Source organism: Gasterosteus aculeatus, chromosome Y (assembly GCF_964276395.1).
Source record: "Gasterosteus aculeatus chromosome Y, fGasAcu3.hap1.1, whole genome shotgun sequence".
NCBI lineage: Eukaryota > Metazoa > Chordata > Actinopteri > Perciformes > Gasterosteidae > Gasterosteus > Gasterosteus aculeatus.
In genome coordinates, this window is record NC_135709.1 from 21,091,673 (window position 1) to 21,118,949 (window position 27,277).

The window sequence follows — 27,277 nt, forward strand, 5'->3', positions numbered from 1 at the left end:
GTGTGTGTGTGAGGGCGGCAGGTAATGGATTGTGCTGTCAAGGTGGGAAGGCTTGAGGACCGGATGGTATAATTGAGGCACAGGAAGACAAGCCAAATGAAGATAGGAAACACACAAGAAGGAATTCAGTCAGAAATACAAAACAGTGAGCAGCCGCACACCAACAACTACAGCTGCAGTTGCAACAATGATTCGCCAACGAGGGGATGGAAAGTTAGATGTATTGTTGAGAAGATGAGTTGTCAAAAAATCCAATCAAAATCGAGGCTTTAAATTCTGAAAATAAATATTTGGACGGGGACGGGGAATTTAAAGCCTCGATTTTGATTGGATTTTTTGTTGTGCAATGAAGGTCAGCTTGCACAAGAACAGCATGTTTGACATTCACCTGTGTGTATGTTTCCCATTCATGCGTGGCCTGGACGTTGCATATGATGATCTAATTTAATGAGCTAAAACTCCCCTGATAATGTGACTACAAATACATTCTTAATATATTGCTGTATGTTATTTTTTTTAAATCTGACACAAACCAAACAAGTGCGCCACAATTAATGAAAAACCTTCAACTTGATGAAATTATTGAAAATGTATTTTCTCATGTAGTAGTAATGTAATGAATCAATGTTTTCTGTTTGTTGAAAGGTTAAATAAATCTGTATCTGACATTGTAAAATGTGCTTTTTCAAATGTTTTGTGTTTTAATGAAGTTATCAATGTATCTGTGGGGGAGAAGGGGAGACCGTTCAGTTCAACACTGCCCTCTTGAGGCATCATGACGCTGTTCAATTCAGAAGAGCTTTATTTTTCATTAAGACCGAGACGACCACACACCTGTTTTTCTGAAAGATTTTCTCAAGAAGATGATCGATAAAACATCCACCATCAAAAATTGTAAAAATATATTCCATTTCCCTTTAACCGTACTTTGAGTTTTGTTGAAGAGAATGAACTATGAAAAGATGAATCCCATAACAAACGCATACAAAGCAATAAATACACATTTGTTCTCCTAGGTAGATCAATTGCAGGGCTTAATAATAGGCAACATATTTGATTTCACATTTCCATTAACTCCATTTTTCCAGTATCCAACAAAATTGACCAGTATTACATTTGTGGAAATAAGTTTGCTGGGCTGGAAAAGAATGCAAACTAAATCCTAGTCGCAAACCAAATCCTAGTCATTCTTCCAGATGTACTTGTATCCAAATAGCTTACATTAAATGCAGTTTAATTTGTGTCCCAGAAAACCTCACATTTCTGAAATGCTTCTAAAATGTAAGTGTGAATACACTGTATATCCTAAAGGCATCTTGTATCAATCAAATAAAAAAAAAAACCCGAACAAAGCACTTTAAAAATTGGCACCAGTGTGAAACTACAGATGTGGAAATACTGCTGGCCAATGTTGATTTCTTTCCAGAATACCAATAAGAGTTACATGCTGCTCTTTGAATAAAAAAGGCACCATCAGTAGTTCGCTCCGTCAACAGTAAAAAACGGCATCACAATTAGCTCGAGGGGCGAGTCTAGTTCCCCGAAGCATTATATTAACATGAATGGAACCATTATCTTCATACTGAGTAGACTGATATTTTGCCTTCCCAACAGCATCAAAACGCCGTTTAAGTATCTTTGCGTTTTGAATGAATGACTTTATTCATCAGAGCAGGCCGTGTGCTCCTTTCTTTTTTTAAATAATTCCAACCATGGATTTCCAGTTCTATTACCGAACACTGTTCTTTCTATTCATTACGACTGATCAGACCGTTTCCTCCAGCTGGGTGTGGCACATTCGCCGAGCTCATCAAACTGCATATTAACAAAAGATTTGTAAAATAGTGCGACCTCTGGTCCTGAGAAAAGATTCACAGGCAAAACGTGTCTAGTCGTAGTGGAGGTTTAAGAATCCAGCATTTTTAGCTTTGATGATATTTAAAGGCCAAAATCTGTGCTAACAGTTCTAATATTTGAAATAGTCAGTGCTAATAAATATTTCTTTCCTTAAATTGTTCATATGTGCCAAGACTCAGCAACTGTTGTTGTCCTTCAAACAAACCAGAAGTAACCAATCGAATGTAAAATAAAAAAAGTACATTTACGTCTTGCAAAAAAGCAGCCAAATATTTGACAATAATCCCAGTATTATCTTTGAAGAGTATTTTCTTTGAAGAGTATTTTCTTTGAAGAGTATTTTCTTTGAACAGCACATTATTGTGCAATGATTTCTTCTGATAGTGGTGCTTGACAGGATTAAACATTAAATCATATTCTCACCAGTTCATGATTATCTAACAGAAGTAGAAAACGATCAACAAACACCAAACAACCAAACAACAAAAACTAGCCAGTAACAACTATCCAGTAACTGAAATTCCTTCAAACTTAAGAGACATTTACAGACAAGGTCTGAGAAATGTTGGAAATGTTTGACATACACGTTAAGGCAAATATTAGCTTCATTCTCTCATTTCGTCGTGGTGCAGGGGTTAGAGAAGGTGTGCTGGGAAGCCCCATGTTCCATGACGAAAGTGTCCCTGAGCAAGACACCTAACACCTAATTGCTCCCCGGGCAAAAATGTGAAAAAAAGCCATGGGTTTAAAGTGTAATGTAAGTCGCTTTGGATAAAAGCGTCTGCTAAATGACCTGTAATGTAATGTAATGTAATGTAATTTCAAGCCATCGTTACGACAACTGTTGTGAGTGCAGCTACATTGATGCAAACATCAGAGAGAGAGAACAGAGAACACTGCAATTCAATCTCTATTTCCTACTTAAGGCTACAGATAATTACAAGGAGAAATAAAAGTACAGCTTTGGGGGTTCTTCCGGTGCACCTTCCTCGGGACAAATGTTTCATAGAGCCTGTAGTCGCTAAGCGTGAATGATGCATGATTACGTACAGACCTGCAACCAGTAAACAACATTTGACGGAGTTGATAAAGAAAAGGCAGTTTGTGATAGGCTACATGTGGGTGAATTTAACACTGGATATGCATATCACCATCTTGAAACCAGCATTCAGGTACTGGGAGGAGTGGTTTTGTGGCATTCCAACATTCCTTAGAAATGACATAGGAAGTTGGCAGAAAGCTAGATGCTGAAATTCCTTATGGTCGAAGCCCACAGGACTTTGTATATATTGCTTTAAACTTAATTTTGGGATCTTTTCGTGCCTTTTTTAATATATATTGTTTTCATGGCCAATAACATTGTGTAAGCATTTGGTCTGGAGGGAAATACCATTCACTTACTGTTACAAATGGACAATTAAGCTCAATTAAGTGATTGGAGGTGTTGACTTTTGGTCAGCAAACAGCACATGAACAGATTCCTCTGCTTGTTAAATATAAATACATAGAAGTAACATTAGTTTCCACCTAAGATTGATTGTACCATCAATTTAATACTCAGTTTTTTAATATAAATCAACACATTTCTTGCTAGTTCTGACAACATAAAGGATCAAATAAAGATGCAACCGAGCAGGAAGGATCACATCTGCTGTGCCTTTCATAAAAATAGATTTGGCTTTCACTTTTACAGCAGAAGAAAATCCAGCAATGATCGTAGTTGAAAACCATAACATTAAAGGGCAACTTTTAATCACGAGTCGGTGGTCGCAAACCACTTATGAAGGAGAACCTCGCTCCTCGATCCCATTCACACTCAGAGAAGTAAAGTGAACAGTGTCTCAGCGACTGCAGAACCAAGCTGGGAAGTCTTTGGGTCCATTAGGAGTCTTTTGGGTCCGGTCTTGTTACCCCTGCAGGGGGCAGAAGCCGGTTACTAGGAGAGTCCCTGTGCTTGGTCGCAATCTGTGATCAGGCCTTTGATATGCGACAGTTTCTGATGCAGGTACTCGCAACGCTTCTTCTCTTCCCGATAACCAGGAAACCTCTGAAAAGATAAAAGGGAGGCGCAAGTGAGCTTTTGGTAACGCATGTCAGCGCCATAGATGTTTGTAATAACATCATAAATCTCTATTTACTTTATATTTGGGAGATTGAGGGGTTACTTATATGTTTTTGTGGCAGAATTGTTATATAAGGCTCAATTTTCTCATCAATTCGTAGGAGATTTCACTCATAACGGAATGATAATGTGTCAGTAGGTGAACATAATATTGATGATGCTTATTTGACAACTCTTACTTTCTTATACTTGCGGTACTTTTGTAGTATTTGGACCTCCATAAGCTGAAAAGATAACCGAAAAAAAACCATAGCGTTAGGTTTGCCGTGTATGTGATCAGTTCATCGTTTGGTATTGATCGGGAACGCAGCAGTCCGAGACTCCCGGTCCAGACAGTACCTTGTACTCTTGTGTTCCCGGAGAGAGAGTGTTGATCTTTGAGCCCAACTGAACAAACTTCTCCGTGATGGACCCGATCCGATCATGGAGAGCTCTGTATTCATCATACTCTGCGCAGAAGTCGTCTTTGTACTCTTGCCGCTGCTCCAGTGCTTTTATGGCGCTGTATTTTCTGAAGAAACGAAACAAAAAACAAACATGAGAAGTTTTTTGTCATTTCTGCCAGTAGATGGCACTGCAGAAGGGGCCAAGGGCCTGACTGATTAAAAGCCCACAATGTGTTGACCAGATGTAAGAATGTAAGACATAAGGTCAAAGCTTTGTGACAGCTCGTTCAGACATGTGCTTTACTTGACTCTATTCACGCAAATGTTAGCTGATCAAAACCCCTTTGGGACAAGTTGGTTTCTCCTCTCAACAACAGTGGGTTAGACTTCCAAATCCTAAACCGCTCAGTGACAGATAAACAACTTATGAGGACTCATTGACAATCATTTTAATTCAACTCTTGAATCGTGAATCGTGAAGTTCTGGATTTGTATGAAAGGTAGGGCCTTACATTAAATATTCGGGAAGTTCCTCTGCGGAGGTCCGATTGACAGGTGTTTTCTCTTGTTCGTGGTCTGTTAATAGAAAAAGAAACCACGCACAGACATTGAAGGAAAAGCGGTTAGGGAAATCTGCCAATGCAAATGCAATGATGTAGCCATCATATCAAGGCCGACGGAATCATTTATCACTCTCTGATAAGAGATCAGATCCAAGGCGAGCGATGACGTCTGCAGCCGCAGAGTGGGAGGCGACGCCGCCTGCTGACTCGCTCGAGCGTAGGTCACCCAGCTGTTTGCCGGTCAATCATCAACAGACTGGAGCAGAGACTGCAGAGCCGACAAGAGGCACTCTCTGCGTTTTGAAATGTAAATCAATGGGCCTCCAGCTGCAACTATGACTTTTTTTTTTGTTTGCTTAAGTAAAGAAGATAATGTTGTGAACCAACTAAATAACGAGAAACAGACCCATGGCAGCTGAATACAAAACATGCAGTGTGACAAAACCTTTACACACACAGCTTTATGGTTTCAAGGCCATTCACCTTTAAGATTTTCTCGGTTCTGCTTCAGGTCCGGGCTTTTCTCAATCCAGTCCGGTTTTAGGCGCTCCCGTTCTTTGTCCTTGTGCTTTTTGGACCTCTTCTTCTTATGTTGGCCGTTGGTGGGTTGTTGATCGGTGCAGATGGACGCGTCAGTGTGTGGGGGCTCGGAGCTGGTTGCAGTGGGAGCTGGCTCTGCTCTCTCCAGTTTGGGTACGGTAGATGACACGCCGAGTTTGTGCGGTGAGTACAGACCGTTTGGACTCCCCTGGAGATGATTGCTGGTTTTGTTGAACTCCAGTTTGATCTGTGCTCTGGAGTTTCCGTGGGTCGAGGAACTACGAGCGCCGATGTTGGCGTAGTCGGCATGAGACGGCGAACACAGAGGAAAACACTGGTCTAATAGTCTTTGTTTTTTGGGGGTGTGACAGTTGGATGAATCTGAGGGAAATGGACGTTTCTACATTGGAAAAAGGAGAACACAGTAACGGATTAGATCTGCTCCTGAGAGCCTGTATTGTGTACATGAAGAGATTTTAAAGCAAGTTGGATGAGAAGATTGACTCAGTATAGACTGATCCCCGTCAATAAATAATGTGTCATATTGCATGTTCAGCTGGTTTTCACTTTGCACGAGACGACATGACAGTGGTATCAATCCTCTCACACTCACAATAAGAAATTTTCCCACATTATCTCGTCATTTACTACGATAACTTCACAAAAATATTGCAGTTTCTCATATTTTCTGTAATGTATCTGCAGAAGAGGAAGAGATAGATCTTTTTTTCAGTCACATAAATTAGAGAAAGTAGAACAATATAAATCACTCAAGGTGAATAATTACCGCGGAGAGACTCTTGGCAGGACTGAGATGTGAAGGAGAGTCTTTGAGGAGTGAATGGTTGGACTGGGGACTCTTCAACTGGCTGTTGTTGAGTGGCTGAAGTTTCCTGTAGAAAGACAAACACGGCACCTTTAGCTGGACAGTGACTGAGTTCTGTGAAGCTAAAGGTCAAAGGGCAGCGTGTAGGTTACAGATACACAAGTAGATGACCATTCATCATGTATTATGACATGGCTTGCCAGAGAGAAGACAGCAGGGGGCAGCTTCTCCACAGTTTGACATCAAAGACATAAAATAAATGATCTTTTAAATTGTATGAAAAGGTTTTTGGAAGGTTAGCCTGTATAGTTTTGTCTCCGGTGATAAACTCTACAGGAGGCAAGCGCCAATACCAAACACATCCAACGAGCAGAACAATAGCAGCAGATTTAACCTCTGTAGGACCAAACCCTCCTCCCTGGTAATCTGCTTCCTACAGCTCCTTCCTCAAACAGACGCTGCTACAAGTCCAACACCCCAAAATGGATTCATGCAACCTTAATCATCACCAGTGAAAGAGGACTTGGAAACAATTAGACATTACTCTCAGTGAAATGAAACCCGTGAGAACGTCTGAAGAATCTACTGCAACAAATCAATAAACGACAGCAAATAAATCTGGAGTTTATTCTATTTACAGGGTGGCACAGTTCTATCACACTTGGAAAACAATTTAGAGACTACAATTGTAAGCTTTTTTTGCGCTTAGCAGGGGTGGAGAAAAGAGGGGGGTGTGCAATCAGCCAAAAGGATTTGAGCTTTGTCCATTAAGTGATTCAGCAGGGCAGAGAAGGAGCGATTTAGAAGCTCCCCCTTTCAACATGATCAATGCAGACCTCAAAATTAATTAAGCAGCCTTTCTGTATTAACACCAGCACTTTCAAAATGCATCCATTGTTTAGTGCCTTGCCCGAATGGGTCTCTAACGAAATTAAACTTGCAGTAGTGATTTCAACAAAGTTGGATGAAAAGATGCACAGCACTCTCTCTCTCTCTCTCTTGATCTAAATCTGGACTGCAGGTGATTAGTTTAGCACAAAGAATGGAAACAGCCAGCTTGGCTCTGTCCACAAAAACATCTATTACCAGTATCTCTAAACATCCGTGTGAGTATGGATTACACAAAGCAGAAATAATGTGTTAATTAGTCGGCCATGGAGGTGCTGAAAGGTCTATATTGTTAAACACACACTGTAAGCCGTGCTATATTTTTAGCGTAGCCAGGAAACTCAACCGTCTCATATATTTGGATAAACTTCCAAAAATGTTGAACTATTTCTTAAAACAAGTAATTCCAACTCTCTCCGTGAAGCAAAGCGGTGCATCGCGGCCAACTGAAAACCCACCTGAGCAGGAGCCTGTGGATGAGTTGCTTCTCCTCCTCCAGATATCCAGGCCATTCTCTCTGGACGTTTCTGTAGAGCTCATCCTTGAGGGAGTAGCTTTGGTCTTTAGGGTTTAGTTTACCAACCTAAAAAACAAACAGTTCCCTATCTTAATACACAAAAAGAGAACACACCTCAACCTATTAACCTGTGATAACCCCCACCTTACCTTTAAATAACTAAGTAGGCCTGTATTGTTTGGCGGTAAACACTTAAACCCCACCTTTCTTATTCCTTATTGATACAAATCAAGACCAACACACCACTTTCAATTCTGAAATTAGTCGGAGCCCAGCTGGAGTCACCCCACCCGTCACTATCAAAACACAATCTTTTTCTTCAAATAGAATTAAAGCCAAGTCCTAATTACTGATACCGGGGGTGGCACTGTTTGCACTTGATGACTGCAGCGAGACACTCAGATATTTTAAACACAAGAAATATGCCTGAAATAGACCTCACCTTTTAATAGCTGCACAGCGGTGGTCTGGTCATTAGTAGAATTAGCAAAATAGCAATTTAGGGACTGACTTACGTTGGTAGTTACAATCCTTCACCTGATATCAACGTATACTAAAAGCCCTCCATATTTCGGTACCTCAATATATTTCCTCAAGTATCGAATGAGTTGTCGTGGCGATGTGGCTGATGTCTCACCCCATCCAGTAGAGAGGTCAGGTCAGCCTTGTCCTTTGGAATGGATCGGTCCCTCTCCAACCACAGTAGCAGCTCAGGTTTCTTGTAGGGCTTTAAGGCCAAGAGATGAATGATGCGATCCCTCAAGGGCCGGTGTGCCAAAGGTCTGGGAACCAGGTTCCTCTTATTGCTGGGGGAGTGCTTGTTGTTGCTCTCTGAGCCTGGTACCAGACCCTGCTTCCTCTGGACCTTCACGCACTTACCTAAGACCAAAACAAAGGGACACATGGCAGAGTTTCAGCAGTTGATTTTTGGAAGACACCAGTAAGGTTTTGAATCGAAAAAGTTATCAGTGCAATAATTTAAAGCGGTTTTGAATGGCCGTACTGTTGCCACAATAGCAGAAAACTAGAGAAGACCGGAAGAGATCGTAACTAATCTGACAACAGGATTCAAACAGGTTCACAGTATCCTGTAACAACGTAGCCAACATATCATTCCTAATCCAGTCATCAAGCCAGTAATACAAATCACACCCAGCTCTTAAAAGAGACGCCTGCGCACAATGTTGTATCGCCCTGCTGTCATGCCATCTCCTATACGGACAAGCAACACTTTCATCCCCATTTGAAAACGCTTAAGGAAAATACCTCTAGCACTTCTGTGAAGTGTTGTTGCGAGTGGAGAACAGTGAAAAGGGGCCAACCGTAGAGTTGGCCGACTGCTGAGTAAACAAAGGAGTGCGGAAACTGGAGCAACTAACACAGAGGCCCTTTCTTCCCTTTTGCAGCACTAATGCAGTTGGACCTGTCCAGGCGGTGCTTATAGACATCTACAGATCGTAATCTCGTTACAACCTTAAGCCATACTTTGGAGGTTGATATAGGTCAAGTAGTGTAAAACATTGCGTTCACGGGAGAGCATGGTAGGTCTCACACAAGGTGTTTTAAACATTGCACTAGAATGTATTTTTAGCAATGGTTAGTGTTCCTTGTAAAATTCAAACAAAGTCACTTTAAATATACAGTACTTTGCAAAATATAAAAGTCTTGCAGGAGTTTGTTTATACATCTACCTTGAACCGGGTCATGGCATGCAGCTATCCCTGCTGCACTGAAATAACCCATACTGTCACATTTCAAATAAGCTGCAACTTCAACTGGTGTCGATAGTTAGAAGCAGCTTGGGAAGTCTTCCCCTCTCAATGAAATTCTTTTCCCTCTTGAGACTGAACTTTAAATCATACATTATAATATAGTTTGTGGAAATTCCAAGGTTCAGAGAAGATGACAGCAGTCCAAAATCTCAATCTAAGGCCAAATAGTTCCAGGTTAAACATGGTCTCTTTAGATATTCTGAAGAAGTTCATTAACTAAAAATCAATCAAATTCCAGTCAGTGTAATTAAATGTTAGGAAAAACTTCATCAGCATGAGACTTGTTAACGCATACTTCTGGCAAACTCAATCACATTAATGGTGCTGGCAGGCAAGCTGGCACAGCGCCTGAGCAATCTGGTCAAAATGAAAGGAAAATGACAAGACAGAGAGACGTCCCTCTCGCATGAATAATTGCAACGCAGAGCTTTGATCAATTATGTGATAACTTCCACACCATATGGCAATTATCAACAGGATAAAATGTGGAGGAGCAATGCTTTAGAAGCTTTCTGGGAACATGGGAACTCTCCGGTTATCTTTCCTTGATCCCTACACGCTTGAAGGCTGCTACGTAGACACGGAGGCCAGAAGACGCACCAGAACGTGGATACGGCTATTAAGCAAAAGCTTACTTGGTCCCGGCTTTATCTCAATTGCCGAGCGGCTCCAAATGTCCTTCTCCACCTGAGACATGCGCTCCCGGGTCGCCTGGTAGGAGTCGTCGGTGGCACAGACTGTGATCTTATCCTGAATGCTGCCCTGGCCCTCCAGGTGATCCCTGCCCTCCCTGTGGGTAGGAGAAAGGAGAAGAGAGAAAGCCTCAGAGAGCTGGCTCAGCTCAATTAAACGGGCCAGCTGCCAAACACAACCAGCGGAGATTCTTGCTGTCATACAAAACATTCAAATGGTTTGTGATAAACACAACCGGTTATGTGACTTGCGCCTGGCTTGTAAAGTCCAGTCCTGTGCTATAAATCCTCAAGAAAGGCTCATATCTGTCCTTTGATCCTTCGACACTGGAGCCACGGTCACTACCTCTCTGTTCTCAATTATTACTGGTTAAACCTTTGCGGTCAGTTGCAACATGGCACCTTTTGCCGTTATTGTAGTCTTGTTTGAATCCAGCCGGACAGTCTCACTGTCCATTGTTGCACTGAAGAGAGAAGCCACTGTCTGGTGAGGCCCTGCGGCCGTATAGTCCGACACAAACTTTACTACAGAATCACATTTGTGGTGGACTGTGGGAAGAGCTACGGGTGCAGCTTACCCAGAGACGTACTGGTGAACGCAGTCGAAGCTGGACTGAGGTTTGTCTTTGCTGTCGCTGGAAAGGTAGAATGAGAAGACTCTGAATTCGTCAGGAGACTCTGGTGTCGGCACCGGGATCTTAACGTACTGTCGGGAGAAATACAGACACAACATTTTCTTTAGCAGCAGTGAAGTATCTTTCAATGAAAAGTCAAAAAGTCGTAATATCGGTTTACAAGGTTGCCTGTTGTCATCATTTTTTCCTTCAAAGCTTTAGTGTTTTCTAGCACAGTATTTTACATACGATTTATTCCTTACAGACCTACTTTAGAAAAATGGCAATTCATTGTTGAACATCTTAACTGCACTGAAATGATCTGCGTTGTCCAATATACTTTTCATAAATCACAACCTTGTTTTATTATGTTAGACACATCATGAATACTTAATAAACAAGACTAAATACTGTCAATACATTTAGGCAAAGTTTCCTTTCATCATTGAAAAAAAAGGAGAATGAATTATAGTCTTATAAATTCTGCAAATTGATTTAGCAAATTGAATCAAATCTCCTGCGACCCACCAGCCTTCAGCGATGACTGAACTCACATGCGTCAGAGTACGGTATCCACTCACACTGCTAATTTGAGTGGTGTGTTGTGTAATGAGCAAGGTTTTATTTTTCCCAGATGTAACCGGATCGGATTCAATGTAATCTCAAAGTGAGGGAAAACACTGGATAACAGATCAACAAATCAGCTAATTTTAGTCCCACGACTCACTGTCTTTTGTTTTGTTTTTTCACCATAGAAAAATGTGACCTAAATAATCTTCCGCTTGGGCCAATCGCAGCGTCTACATTGTACCTCCCAGGTCAGCGATGATGACCTGTAGCCAGTGGTAGGGGGAGCCTGTCTGAAAGGCAAAACATAACAATGGTATAGCAGACAGCTTTTCCACCGAGACGTTAACCTCCTCTGTCACAGAGTGTCAACCGCTCCCTAGCAACAAACAAGCCAGCTGGGTGAAGTCTATCCCCGTCAAGGACCTCTTACATAAAATGACCCGAAAACCTATTTCCACCAAAAAGACAGTTCAACATAGAAAGTCATTAACGAACAAGTAATTTGTCCTTTAAAACTCATTTAGCAGGGGCTCTTTTCAACGATGCAGCTGTGTTCCATTCTGAAAAAAAAGATAGAGCTTAGTACTTTTGCTGATAGTGTTCTGTCCCAGATACAAGAGGAACCCCGTGATGGTCATCCGTTCTGTACAAGCGTGAATACATGGCCCCTTAACGTGAGGTGGCTGCAATAGCCCCCACCACGCAGGACTTTCTCCAACCGCAGGTCTCAAAGAACAAGTCAGATGGACTTGAAGCTGCCGCTTTAGTCATCAGTCATACGTGATTGATTATAAACTGACTTGCTGAGAGCACAGTGTCCCTGGCAGATGTGGCAGGCAGGACTATAGCTGTCACTAATGCCCGGTCCTGCAGCAAAGCCAAAAGCTGTTTTTTTGTTTTTTTTTGCAGCACGTAGGCCAACAAACAGCCCCTCGTCTCGGCACCCCTCCTCCTCTCCTCTACAAACCCAAATGCATGCCATTCACCCCACCCCCATCCGCCTCCAGCTTTCCTTCATGCGCACAAGCCCACCCATGTCAACACAAAAACGCAAAGAAGCCCACAAGACCATGAACACTTGAGATATACAGCTGACCATTAATTCTGACCTATTTATGTCCGACCGTTCTCGCAAAGTGGTAAAGCAGAGTCCCCGCGTACACGTCTGCTTTGGGTTTTTACTCTAATTAAGTACGATCAACCCCCCCAAAAAGCATCAAATTGAGCGGCGACGAGCTGTGTCTTCAGGACCTATTACTCCACAATTTAGAAGCAACAAGTCACTCAAGTTATTGACGCAGAACTGCAGCTGATTTTGATTTTAGAATGAGATCCTGTGAAGAAAAGCTACAGCCCAAGATGAGATGGGAGCAAACGTGTACACATTTATCATCAAAATAGTGCCACCACCTCCCCTCTTTCAGTCAATGGCAGCAGTGTGAACCCCCTCCAGTCATGCATTAGTTTTGCCCCCCCCCCCCCCCCCCCCGTCCATGCCACCGTGCACACTTCACATTCTAATTCTAATCGATGTCACTCAGGTCAGACTGTTCAGAGGTCGACCCTGTTTTATTCACAGCTTCCATCCTGAGCTTCATAACCATATGTCATTTAACCCATTAGTTTCCAGTTTCTGACTCCTATAGGAGAGCCTGTCAGTCCAACGTCAGGTTCACAGACAAAAACAAATCGCTCATTCGCTTTCTGTTGAGTTTGTTTAGAGGATTAATTCTCTCATCACATGTCTGTACGGTAAATATAATTCGAATTAGCTTCATTTAGCACAAAGACAAGGAAATGGATAGCTATCTAGTTTATTACTGTACAGAAACAGAAGTGTCTCAAAATAACTACCTGTCTTAATGTAAACATCCCAGTAAAAATGTTAAACCAATCAGGAATCAGGAATCAGGAATCAGGAAACATTTATTGGCCAAAATATGTCAAACATACAAGGAATTTGTCTTGGCGGTTAGTGCGCGACAGTAGACAGACAAGACAACAGTGCACAGGTAATAAAATAAAGTGGAATGAAATGCTAATGCAATGGGTTAGTAAGAATAAGGCTAAGGCTATGGGTTAGTAAAAAAACAAGGGAATAAAGTTAAACAAATTTTAAATATTAAAAAGTTAAAAAGAAAAGTATTAAGCATAAAGTGCACTAACAAACAAGTAACAGACAAGAGACAAAGTGACAAGTGACAAAGTGATGAATTGCAGTTAAAGTGGCATGTGCAGTATGAGGGGGAGTGACCGGTGGAATGTTATAGTCAGTCAGTGGGGGACCGGGCTCTGTTGATGAGCCCGACTGCCGACGGGAAGAAACTGTTCGTGTGGCGGGAGGTCGTAGTCCTGATGGACCTCAGCCTCCTGCCAGATGGAAGGGGCACAAACAGTTTTTGTCCGGGGTGGGAGGGGTCGGCCGCGATCTTTTTAGCTCGCTTCAGAGACCTGGAAGCGAACAAGTCCTCCAGGGACGGCAGATTGCAGCCGATCACCCTCTCTGCAGAGCGGATGACACGCTGCAGCCTGCCCTTGTCCTTGGCTGTGGCTGCAGCGTACCAGACGGTGATGGAGGAGCAGAGGATGGACTCCATGATGGCCGTGTAGAAGTGGACCATCATCGTCTTTGGCAGGTTGAGTTTCTTCAGCTGCCTCAGGAAGAACAACCTCTGCTGAGCCTTCTTGGTGATGGAGCTGATGTTCAGCTCCCACTTGAGGTCCTGGGTGATGATGGAGCCCAGGAAACGGAAGGAATCCACAATAGTGACGGGGGAGTCACACAGGGTGATGGGGGAGGTTGGGGCTCTGTTCCGCCGGAAATCCACAACCTTTAGAGCGTTGAGCTCCAGGTTGTTCTGGCTGCACCACGACACCAGATGGTCAGACTCCCACCTGTAGGCGGACTCGTCCCCACCAGAGATTAGTCCAATGAGGGTGGTGTCATCCGCAAACTTCAGGAGCTTGACGGACTGGTGGCTGGAGGTGCAGCTGTTGGTGTACAGGGAGAAGAGCAGAGGGGAAAGAACGCAGCCTTGGGGGGAACCGGTGCTGATGGTCCGAGAGGCATGTTTCCCCAGCCCAGCTCAGCCCAATCACAGACAAGTTTGACTCGACATTGGACACTAAACAATTGTGTAATAGTAGCAAGAGAATGATAATTAAGTTATCTTATGGAGTCAGTACTGCCAGTTATATAGCAAGTTTGCTGGCACATGCTAATCGGTCTCCACAATACCTACATTTAAACTAAATTCCATACATTCTGGTATGGGTGTTGGCCAATAACAAAAGAGGCTTGTTTGTGTAGAAAGGCCAAAAATGATGTTTTAGGTGATGAAGAAAGTGTCTCTATTAAACATTATAGGAATATTGATATCAGCAATTCAGCATCAGTCAGGCTGCTGGTCAAAAGTACAAATACCAGAGGGTATTACATTAAGCCACGGTGCGTTTTATTGCTTGCTTGGTCCTTGGTCTCAGTGTTTTAATATGCGAGCGGAAGAAGGCATTTTTTTCTTTCTAAAGTTTCATTCGTTTTGCTTTAGTGGTCTGAACCCAAAGTGTTTTATTATCTTATGTCATTTTTAGAGTCTCCATCTGTAGTGGTGCATTTAAAATTGTTATATGAGGGTGTGTTCATCATGGGTGGAGACATCATTACTTCAGGAAACATGATGATCATGATCACATTACATTACATGTCATTTTGCAGACGCTTTTAAGCGACTTACATTACACTTTAAACACAAGGCTTTTTCACATTTTTGCCCGCGGAGCAAATAGGGGTTCGGTGTCTTGCTCAGGGACACTTCGACATGGAACATGGGGCAGGCTGGAATCAAACCACCAACCTTGTGCTTCCCAGCACACCTTCTCTAACCCCTGCGCCACGACGACCCCTGGTCAGTCAACAACGACTGAGTGGTAGAGGAAACCACTAAACAACTTAGCTATAGATTCGATATGCAAGGTTGTGACCCACAGTGACCCGGAATACAGTTACCATCATAGCCAAACCATGCAAATTGGCCTGAGTTATCATCATGCCACTTAGCCTGATAATGGTGTTTCAGTGACACCACTTGTGCCCACTGGATTGGGATCCTGACGCAAATAAAACAAGCTAATAAACAAACAGAAAACACTGAAGTTGCAATCCAAAGTTTAAATATTAGTCACAATAAGTACGATGAGTTAAAGGACTGGTGGGTTGTGTAAACACATCCATCCAACACACAAATAACTCAAGCTGCATGTATTTCTATAAGTAAGTGCATTTGAATTGTTATGCTTACGTACTTATTTAAAGTCAAATCAATATATTTATTCAATGGCACAGAGTACACATTATACAGTTAATAATGTCTTAATGTGATTAAGCAGAGTCCACAAACAGTCACTTTTACTAAGTTGTTTTCCTTTAAATGTCTTTTAAATAATTACATGAGTATATTTGTTTTAGACATTTTCATTAATATCAAAAAATGTCTATTCCGACTGTAGTTTTGAATTATTATGGAAATAATGATAAAATCTGGGTTATTTGTCTAGCTCTGACCCAGTGAAATTATTCATTAAATTGCTTATGCTCCATTTTATAATTATGATAGTGTGAATCCTTTAATCTGATGATTAATTAATATGAGAAAAGCTTAATGAGGTATTATTGTCATTAGAGAATGAAAGATATAACAGAGACCCACGCGCAGCAACGCCGCCTCTTCCCACGTTTGTGCGTGACGTTTAGCCGTTGGACAGTTACAGTAAAAGCGACCTAATGGCATCAGAAACGACGATCCTTGACACCTCCTCAGTGTGGCCCCCCGCGGTGAGGCAGGGCCCGTACAATAACTGTCTCTGTGGCCTCAGCACAGCCACATCTGCTACTCCGGGGCCCTATGTGTTGGGAGACGTCAAATACTTCCAGGCTGTTGTAAGGTGTGAACTGTACTGGAACAGAAAGCCTTGGCAAGGGGGAGGGTCAGCAGTTCAACGAGGACAAAGGACACCATCGGGGACGTCCGCGTAGAAGTTTGTCCTTCGCTGCCCGCGGACGTTTAACCTGCTCGTCTTTTGATGAGGGTTAAAACAAAGGCTGTGTGGTGCGGAAGGAAAACGCTTCACTTAAAAAGAGATCTACTGTTCGCTCCAGTCATGTTCAAAACATCTGCAGGGGAACACGAGAGGACGGAATATCTTGAAGCGCAAGGTTCTCCAGCTTTCGGTATTTGGCCGTGGCAACGCTCAGATGGGAGCAGGCGACTGGGTATGTGATTTACTCCGAAGCCTTCGCCCCCCCTGCCCCTGTCTGTACTGACACCTAGTTACCATTGTCTTCTCATCGGAGTCTACTCAGCCGTAGCTGCTCTCTGAGCTGCCTGTCTTTTGTTCTAGCTTCTTACCCCACAAAGCTGAGTGCAGCGGCCTGCCGGGCCGCCTGGATTATTCATGAACAGCGGGGACGTGTGGCTGTGTTGGAGGGTAACGGGAGGGATTGCGGGGGGGGGGGGGGGGGGGGGTTGAGTTTTAATGGAGGAAGGGGGGGGGGGGGGGGCGATGACTCCCAGCTGAACCAATGCATGAGGGACAGCCCTGAAAAGTCCTTTCCTTTAGGAATGTGATGAGCAACTCAGCGGAGAAGAAGGGGATGGATCCCGGCGTCAGCAAGTGTTTCTCTTTATTTACATTGACATTACATTTACATCACATAACGGACTCCATAATGAAAACAACCATCAGCCACGTTACAGTGTCAGACAAGTCAGTGCCGTGTCTCAGAAAAAACGCAGGGGGGGGTCACATTATTTATGCCAATTCACTGTCCCCAATCTATCTACAGTGTGATCAACAACTCCCCCGTGACTCCTTTGTTTAAAACAAACAGAACGTGTGACGACCCCACTTCCCGTCTGCATCGAGCTTCCAAGTGAGCCTTTGGTTGGATGTGGTTCCTGTGCTTGAGGATCTATTTATTGAGGGGGGTTGGTAGAGACAGGAAAGCAAAGGGGTGGAGAGGAGGAGGGGGGGGTTAGCGTGGGGATGGGCAACTGAGCATCCCCCAAGGTACCGCCTGTTATGCCAAGCAGAATCAGTCTTGGGGAGGCTGGGGCTAATCTGTCAACCTTAACAAACACACACCATCTCCCCTCCCCCCGACGGCCCATCCCTCCTAACAGTAGGTGCCTTCCTCTTTAGGGATACAGTTAAATGTTAGGCCACTGTTTGCTGTATTTGCAATAGAGATAAAAGCCTGATCCTAAGCTTGCCTAATTGTCATTAGATGATGGCGGTTAGGAAATATTCCCATTACACGCTAGTTAATAGACCTCGGATACACTGATGCTCGTAATGTTATTGTGTTTCCTTTCATGATAACTGTTTTGCAGCAGAAATCCCACAAACCACCTGCAGCACTGCGCTAAACTCCCGTTACTGGACTTTTCTCTTCACGCAAGACAATCTGTAACGCTTCTACAGTTTGCAGATTGTGTCTTGGAATGTATGTCCAAACCTGATCAACGTGCAGGGAAACACATCCAAACATTCATAGGAGGTGTGATGTGTAAAATGAGGAGGCAAAAAGCTGGCTCAAATAGTGCTCTCATTGTGCTCAAATGCCAGTAGGATACAGGTGTAAGAAAAGACAGACAATCCGTGTGTTAGGGGGTTGGCGTTGAGGTTAAAAGTGTCCCCGTCCCCGTCCCTTGGGAAAAATGCATTTATAAATACAGAATAAACAAAGAAACCATTGTATGAGGTCTTAGTTTGAACGTCTTAGAGGTAAGCTGCCTCTCCGCTGTACAGACAAACACTGCCCATGCTTACCTGCATGCTGGTATTGCTCATATCCTGTGGTGTCGCATTTTTCAAATCTAAGAATAAAATGTTTGTGATAAGAATTCACTGTATCTACTGTCGTATCAGAAGCCATTTAAATGGCAACTTCCTTAATACAATCTAAATATTTCATATATAAAATCGATATATGTATTTCTTGTTTGAACATATTTAGATGTCAAAATGGGGACTATAGTTCCCTTGAAAGATGTATACAAAGATGCAACAAACAAGGTAAACTGACTGCAGCTAAATGCTTTACCGCACTCTGCCACACAGTCTCCACATCAACAAGATATTTTTAGTAAATGAGAGAATCAAACTGCCATCCATTCCACAAAGCATAATTAGCATTATATTTAGTCATATAGTCGATAGTCGATTTTTGTCAATGGTAATATTTGAGGGTTTGTTCAAATGGGATCTTTCAAGCCTTTCCTGGCTGAGTTGACTAACAAGCCCGTTACCTGATAACTAATCCAACCAAAAGCAGTGCTATTTTGATTTTTTTCTCAATGCCTTTTCCAGTTTCCCCTAGCTGACGGTTCCCTCTTTCGTCTTAATGTTTCCGGATTAGCACAGAATGTAAACAAGCAACACAAAGCCACAACAACAACACACAACTGCGTGTTTTTTTTCTTTTTGCACTTAGTGTTTTTTATCTCTAATGTCTGGTGGGGACGAGTCCGCCTACAGGTGGGGGTCTGACCATCTGGTGTCGTGGTGCAGTCAGAACAACCTGGAGCTCAACGCTCTAAAGACAGTGGAGATGGTTGTGGACTTCAGGAGGAACAGAGCCCCACCCTCCCCCATCACCCTGTGTGACTCCCCCGTCACTATTGTGGATTCCTGCCGTTTCCTGGGCTCCATCGTCACCCAGGACCTCAAGTGGGAGCTGAACATCAGCTCCATCACCAAGAAGGCTCAGCAGAGGTTGTTCTTCCTGAGGCAGCTGAAGAAATTCAACCTGCCAAAGACGATGATGGTCCACTTCTACACGGCCATCATGGAGTCCATCCTCTGCTCCTCCATCACCGTCTGGTACGCTGCAGCCACAGCCAAGGACAAGGGCAGGCTGCAGCGTGTCATCCGCTCTGCAGAGAGGCTGATCGGCTGCAATCTGCCGTCCCTGCAGGACTTGTTCGCTTCCAGGTCTCTGAAGCAGCTAAAAAGATGGTAGCCGACCCCTCCCACCCTGGACAAAAACTGTTTGTACCCCTTCCATCTGGCAGGAGGCTGAGGTCCATCAGGACTAAGACCTCCCGCCACACTAACAGTTTCTTCCCGTCGGCAGTCGGGCTCATCAACAGAGCCGGTCCCCCACTGACTGACTGACATCCCACCGGTCACTCCCCCTCATACTGCACATGCCACTTTAACTGCAATTGATTACTTTGTCGTCACTCGTCACTTTGTCTCTTGTCTGTTACTTGTTCGTTAGTGCACTTTATGCTTAATATTTTTCTTTTTAACTTTTTAATATTTAAATTTTTTTAACTTTATTCCCTTGTTTTATACTAACCCATAGCCTTCTTCTACTAACCCATTGCATTAGCATTTAATTCCACTTTATTTTATTACTTGTGCACTGTTGTCTTGTCTGTCCACTGTCACGCACTAACCACCAAGACAAATTCCTTGTATGTTTGACATATTTTGGCAAATAAATGTTTCCTGATTCCTGATCACACATTTATTTGTGCCATTTACTTCCAATCTTAAACTATAAAATACTCCACCCAAACCTTCCACAATCACATTGGCATCCTTTGAAAAAAGCACAATAATGACAGAGGGGCTAAGTAAAGAAAATTCCTCTTCAACCAAAGGATCTCATGAAGTTTACTCCTAAAATACACTGTACGATCTGAAAAGCCAAATAACTCTGCATAAACAAAGTCTGCCTCAGACGAGCAGAGAACACAGAGACTTTTGCCTCGCTTAACATATCTGGATGAATAGAGCGCCGTGTGCCCTTTCAGAAACACTGGGACAACTCTCCCTCTTACTGCTATGCCACTGGGAGAAGACGGCTCTCGAACCACATTCCTGTTATTGTTATTCTAATTAGCTTCCAGGAAAGAGAAAAATGAGGAAAAAAAAAAAGATGTGTGCATGCATGCACGCACCCACACATATACACACACACACGCACATTGGAAAAGCTTATTTGCAGAGCGAGCGGGGGGGTGGAGTAAATTGGTGAGGTGGCGGGGGGTAGAGTCGGAGCAGCCGTGTGTGAGATAGAGGCCCTGAAGTCTTGCAAGGATTCAGCCAAGACATGGGGTGAAATGGCAAAATAATCAAGAAGGCCGGCGGGAGGCGGCCCAGGGGACGCTCAGCCTTCACACACACACGGTCACCATGAGAATATCTTTAAGAGCACCTCTACTCTCCCCCTCGTCCCGACACCGCCGCCTTCACGCGACAGCTGCGCGCATTAATACGGACAGGGCCATAAAACAAAAACAATTGCGCTGGCAACTGCAGTTCAACATTTATGGACTGAGGAGGAAATTAAACGGCTTTCACACCTGACACAGCATAGCAAAATGTAATATTCATGTTTACCCCAACAGCTTTGCTCCTATAAAATGTCTTGTCGTCCATTGTCGTACTGTCTGCTGTTACGCACGAACCGCCATGTCAAATTCCTTGTATGTCTGACATATGTAATTTATTGCCGTAATATTATGGCAATAAATGTAATGATATTATGGCAATAAATGTTTCCTGAAAAGTTATGTTCAGTGGCACAGAGGGATAATGAGTAATTCAAAGGCACAACTTTGCAGTGTAACAGGTGAGATGCTCACTAACCCATGCAGATGTTTGAATAGAAACATCAAGAAAAAGCAATATAAAACTATGGCATTGGATAGAACATCTGTATGTGATATGTAACTAAAATCAACGTGATTTCTTAGTGTTGCAAGTACTAAAAGAAAATCAGCACTATGAGGGGAAATTCTTTGACACACTTTTAATAATATATATTTCACTTCGCCAAACGCTAGTTATTGATCACCCCTATTTGGTTGACTTTCCTGCAATAGGTTTCAGTTTTGAATCTCTTTATGCCTGTAAAAAATTCAAAAGCAGAATTTCTTAGATTGTAGTTTTTAAACTTGACTTGCACATGCTTTAGAAGCTTCTGTGAGCTTGTGTCTTTCATCATACGATAATCAGCTCGGCGAACCATTTAAAACAGTCGGGGCTAAATATCACAGGGTCGGAGTGAAAGGCAGCCGAAAAAAAGCCTCGGCGTGCTCTTTCTCGATAGGAGCCCTGGCCCCTGATACCGCTGAGCCCTGGAGCGGTGCCAGTACAGTGATCTAAAAAATTCCTCCGTTTTAGTTTTTTCTTGCAGCCCTGAAAGTGTCCTGCTGACAGTAAATGTGTCATGAGCGAGGACAAAGATCAGAGAGAGGCAGTCGTGGCTTCTGTGATGGAGCTCTATGGCTGGCGACTGATACGAACCCCTCCCCGCCGGCACGCGTGACCTCCCGACGCCTGTGCTTGCTTGCCTGCTTTTGGGGGAGAAAAACTAGCCACGTCGACTGGCTGCATCTGTGGCGCCGTACGCCTCCAAAATGGAGACACACACACACACACAAACTGGTTATCTCCTCGTTCCGTTTTGTGCCAGACTGCCAACACCACCAACAACCTCCCCTCACTAACGGCTTAATCCGGCCTCCCCCACTACCGATGGTTGCAGCTACCTCATTAATGCCCAATCGTACAGATCGGGGACCATTGTCAGAGGGGGAGGGAGTTTGTGCTTGAATTCCGCAAAGCAATTTGAATATGTAATGTGCCAAACGTGATATAATCACCAAATCCTATTCAGTGATTAAAGAACACTTAAAATTGCACTCACTTAACGTTTCTTCACAGGAAACCTCTCATAAGCAGGTGAATCTGCTGCTCGTTTTACAGATGTTTCATTACACGCTTACATTATTTGTGTTTTGGACACATTTAGCCTTCCTGCCAAGCAAAAAAAAATTCCACCGCTCATGTATCATTCCCGTATTTCAAATCTTTCATGTCTGCATAGAGATGTGGGGGCTCCCTGGGGTTCGCCAACCCCCTTATACCTCCTCCCCCTTTCCTGAACAAAGCCTCCCCAGTTGCAGTCCTGACCCAGTAACCTGGCTGGCAGCCTGGGGGTAAAGCGTACCCTGTCTTCGGGCTTCCAGGGTCCCGTGTGAGCGCACAGGGCCGGCGTTTGTGTACAGTGCAGTCACTTTCGTCGACGCAATCGGCTCTTGCGGGGATTCGGACGGCTCTTTTTAGACGGGCATGTTTTGTGGTAAATGCGGAGCCGCCCAGCAGGCAGAGTCAGGGTGTAATAGTGGCCCGGACAACCTGGCCGGACGCAGGCATCCCTCTTCTTGACGGACACTCTACAGCAGGGGTGCTCAATACGTCGATGGCGATCTACCAGTCGATCTCCAAGGTACTATTGGTAGATCGCATGACAAGGTGAGGTGACATTGTCATGAACAGACGCTATACAAATAAAGTTGAGTTGTTTTGAATAAAAAAACTAGACGTCAGCCTATCAGCCATCCCGTCACTTGATTGATACACAGGACGACCAGTCAGATGACATCTGATTTTTTTCCCCGTACAATTAGGTCACTGTGCGTGTTCAAACAACGCCCCTGAGCGCTGCAAAGCTAACAAGCTAGTCGTTAGTTACATCCTAATTTTTCGCTCGATTTTTTCCTCTTAAACGTAAGATAGGGTATAAAAATGAGTGGGGGAGCTGGACCAAGTAAAAAGAAAAAAACCTATCACTTTCATACGGAATGGGAGGAGGACTTTTTTTTCACGATGACATTTTCAAAGTGCGTTTGTCTCGTCTGCCAGTCTACCGTCGCAATACCAAAGAAGGGAAATGTGGAGCGGCATTTTCGGACTCTTCATGGAAAATACGAAATTCAGTGCAAGTCATCAGAGTAAGCTCAGGTGATGGCAAAACATGTACATAATTATGTTGTTCAGTCTGTTCAGTTCTGAATTATGTTGTGTTGTGCAACATATGTGGTTATACATCAACATAAGTTGTAAGAATCCTCAATATATTTCTCAATAAATATAATGGGTAGATCATTTTGACTTGGTCATTTCAAAAGTAGCTCCCATGCTGAAAAAGTGTGAGCACCCCTGATCTACAGGAATGCCCTCAGGGTTTCAGTGCCATGTATTTTTGTGTACTTTGTGCACTTTGTCTCTGTATGTCCAGGCTATTTAACACAGCACTGTACAGCTGTGACACCTTTCCTTCAGGTGCGTCATGATGTGGATGTTTCATATTCTTTTAAGGAAGAAAACCGTTAAAGGCAACAATATCAAACCAAATAAATCATAGTTTGTGGATTTTCAACTTCCTCGTAGATGCTTTCATGCGCTTATCAAATGCGAAGATGTGCGAAGGAACTGTCACAAGTACGCTCCACAGAAAATCAGAACCATTTAGAGAGTTCACATTCTCAGGCATTTAGGAGAATATGTAAAACATCTTACCCCCTGGCTCCCCTTGAAGCAAATCGCTGGCTGATTTGATAGTGATGCCTGAAGAGAGAGAGAGAGAGAGAGAGAGAGAGAGAGAGAGAGAGAAAGTAGAGAATGGTAACTGATTCAGGAATCATGTCTAGTCTAATGGACAGCTCACACATTAGCAGTAAAAATATATTGCCATTGTTCTATAGCTCCGCTCAGTGGGTCTCTCAATCGGATGGGTAAAGTCTTGCCAAAAAACGTTGCCATAATCGCCGGCTCGTATCAGGTTTCTCCCTGATGAATCGCTGTATTATTATTTTTTTAATGTCATTCAGTCTACAGTTGAGGGCTTTCTGGCCATAATATTCAGAGGAATGTGTGCGATTAATAATTTCATAGCCTATACAGACCACTCAGGTTGTGTCAGTCAATTTAACACTGCATGTTTGTGGGTTTCAGGTGATTTTCCCTCTAAAAGAACAAGTCCATAAAAGCTAAAAACAATCCAATTGGAAAGCCAAGGGCCCTGAATAAAAAGGCCCTGAATTTATTTTAGTGAACTTTTTACAAGCCCTGTGCTGTGGTTTACAACTGTAGTGCCACCAAGAACACAGTGTTACGCATTAGAAAACAACATTGTTCTTCTACCTAACTGATAAATAAATATTGATATCATAAAATATAGCATGCCTTCAGGGCAACATGATGCATAGTTAATAGATGGAGACATTTATCTGTGAAGTACAGCTATGCACGTGATAGACAGCGCTCCTGATTTATTATTAATTGTTTGGGGAAATGTCTTCCCCATCGAAGAAAACTGTTCTGATTTTCTTCATCGTTCCATGGTTTGAATATTGAATGGAGTAATATATATTAGCAACACACTCATGGGGTTTATCATAAGTAAGAAGCCTGCTTTTTATGTCACCATTTGAGTGTTCACTGGAGCTGAAAAAATATGACAATTAATTGTTACCATTTTTTATTAAAGTCCCTTTTATAAATGTTGTGTAACAGATTTATAGATATCAGTTATAGATTATGTATTAGTAATGTGCATTAATACGAATGTCAATTTTTGGGTTTTCAGGTTGTACCCTTTATACATCTTATTCATAACTGACAAAACATATTAAGGAGTGATACGTGTTAAAATTCTTTAACAGTATGGAATTTTAATGCTGTTCACTAAAATTGAAACATGGGATATTTTACAACCTGGTAACCCAAAAGTTGTGCAGAATGCCAACCCTTTCAATAACTGTAAGACTGTCTCATTAGATAGTAGTAGAGGTTAAGGAATCACAGGATTAATAGAAAATGAATCAACTGCTTGATAATCTCTTGATTATTAAAGTCATTTTTTAGCAAAGGGTAGAAGTTTTACTGGTTCTGACTTGTAATATTAAAGCCAATCAATCTATACGACTTTTATGAAGGTACGACTCGCGCTTTTTCTGTAATTTCATCGACCAACAATTCCCCCCATAACCTGAGAAATATAGTGCATCGTTAGTTGCAACCTTACTTTGCTATAAAGGCTCTTTCATTTAAAGTATAAAATCCTTTTAGGAATAAATTCCATCTAATAAAGCAACGTATTTCAGCCTGAGAGGTTCCTGAGGACAAAGTCTCAGTGGGGGGTCCGGCAGGCCACAACAATACTTTGTGCGATGGTCTTTGACTTGGGAAAAAGTTTTGCAGCAGCCTCTCGTGCCTGGAGGAAGCTGTCAGGCTGCGCGAGCCCCGGAGTTCACTCCGCCTCGCGGACCAATGAGCTGCGGAGAGGGGCGGGCTCCCAGGGCGTGTAAAGGGCGAACAACAATAATACACAAGAACACAGCGACAACTTGTCGAGCTTTGCCACCGAGCCCGATGTGGACTTTACCGTATCATATCCAGGTCCTTTCTGCCCCGTGGCGACACTTATTATAAATGCAAATAAAAACTAGAAGAAACAAAACACATATGGATCTCTAGCTGCAGTCATGATGTGGGGCTTATGTGATTTATCAAACCTCTGGGAAGGACAATTTGGAGAAACCAACCTTGAATTGTCTTGATCTAACGTAATGAATCGTCGCAGTGACAAAACTGTCTGATTAAAAGCTTGACAGCTTTTTCATTGATTGATTCACGTGAGCAAAACAAGCTGATTATTAAAAAAAAAAAGAAAATGACTGACGATCATCTGTAGTCGCCCGTGCTCTAAGACAATGCATTTCAGATGCAATGTATGTGTGGAAAATCAGATGAAAACAACAAGCTGCTAAAGCTCAGGGCAATACTTGTTAATCTCTCATATGGGAACTTTCATTCCGTTTGTTTTTTCGGGAGATTACGATTGGAAAAAACAAGTAGACACGCATAATTGAAAATAGCCTGAGCCTCTCCTTTTCCGCCCAAAACACATTTTATCCAGGTCTTACAGAGCGGGCGGGTTAACGAAATCATTCATTAAAGCATAATGGATTTTTTTAATATATATGTTCATAAATAATACATCTTCTCTAGCCGCTGTATAAACCCCCCAATCCTCAATCAACCACCGACGCTTCTGTCGACGTGATCTGCCCTATTTAAACTTTACTTCTTCTTTTTTTAAATCAAAAAGGGAAGATTTCGAGTTGTGAGGCGATTCAAGAAAATGAAAATACAGCTGAAAAAAAAATGGAAAAAAACCACACAAGCTCCAAAGTTCAACACGATAACGTGTTCCTACCTTGAGGTTCTGGTAGGCTTCCAGGGTCCGGATGGCAGTGTCCGTGAGCTTGACGTGAAAAAGAGTTTGATTCGGGTTGTTTTTGTTGATCTGGCCACAGGAGAGCCCATAGCGATGCTCCTGCCTCAACGCTGCCATTGCTACAACTGAGGACTTGTTTGCGACATAGTGCCTGCTACGTCACGGAGGAGGGAGGCTGTGGGCGGCGCCGGCGCGCGTAACACGCGTACACGCACGCACGCACGCACACGCACGTAGCGTGTGGAAACCAAACTATTTTACTTTCGTTTCACAACACACACACACACACACACACACACACACACACACACACACACACACACACACACACACACACACACACACTGGGTTTTCGCCTTGTGCCCTCAAGGTTTCCAGCCTATAGGTTGTTTATCGCGTCGTTTATCCAAGTTGCAATCCGACCGGTTTAAAGGCGCCACAGTGTTTCTGCGTGACACACCGGCGAGAAAGCGCTAACGCACCCGAGTGAGAGCGGTATCTGCCGATCCGATAATACCGATCACCGATCACGGTGTCTCGTAATTTAAGTATTTAAATTACGTATTTTAAGTATTTAAATTACGAGACGAGAGAGTATCATGAATTGACAACCATCCGTTTTATTGCAGGGAACGTGCAACATTCCAATGTAGAAAAGCTCTCTCGCTTACTATAAAATGTGTCAATAATAATAAATATTAAAACAATAATAAAAATATAAATCTTTAAATGAAAATCACAACAATAGAATAACATGTGCAACATTCCACTCTCTAGAGGCTCTCAATAGAACTTGGAGCTTATAGGAGGAGATAACAGACAGAATAAAG

At 43.0% G+C, this 27,277-nt stretch overlaps 1 protein-coding gene across 1 annotated transcript; it reads right to left on the minus strand.

Annotated features, from left to right (window-relative positions):
• Window positions 1-784: 784 nt before the first annotated feature.
• On the minus strand, window positions 785-26,577 carry LOC120812281 (RNA polymerase II elongation factor ELL-like). The gene is made up of 12 exons (XM_040168111.2): window positions 26,427-26,577; window positions 23,726-23,773; window positions 10,742-10,869; window positions 10,107-10,261; window positions 8,337-8,578; window positions 7,641-7,765; window positions 6,256-6,361; window positions 5,412-5,868; window positions 4,878-4,941; window positions 4,319-4,490; window positions 4,159-4,203; window positions 785-3,904 (listed from the first exon to the last, which is right to left on the minus strand). Exons 1-12 carry the CDS (start codon window positions 26,562-26,564, stop codon window positions 3,794-3,796), a joined length of 1,791 nt encoding a protein of 596 aa, XP_040024045.2. The 5' UTR covers window positions 26,565-26,577; the 3' UTR covers window positions 785-3,793.
• Between the last annotated feature and the right edge of the window lie 700 nt (window positions 26,578-27,277).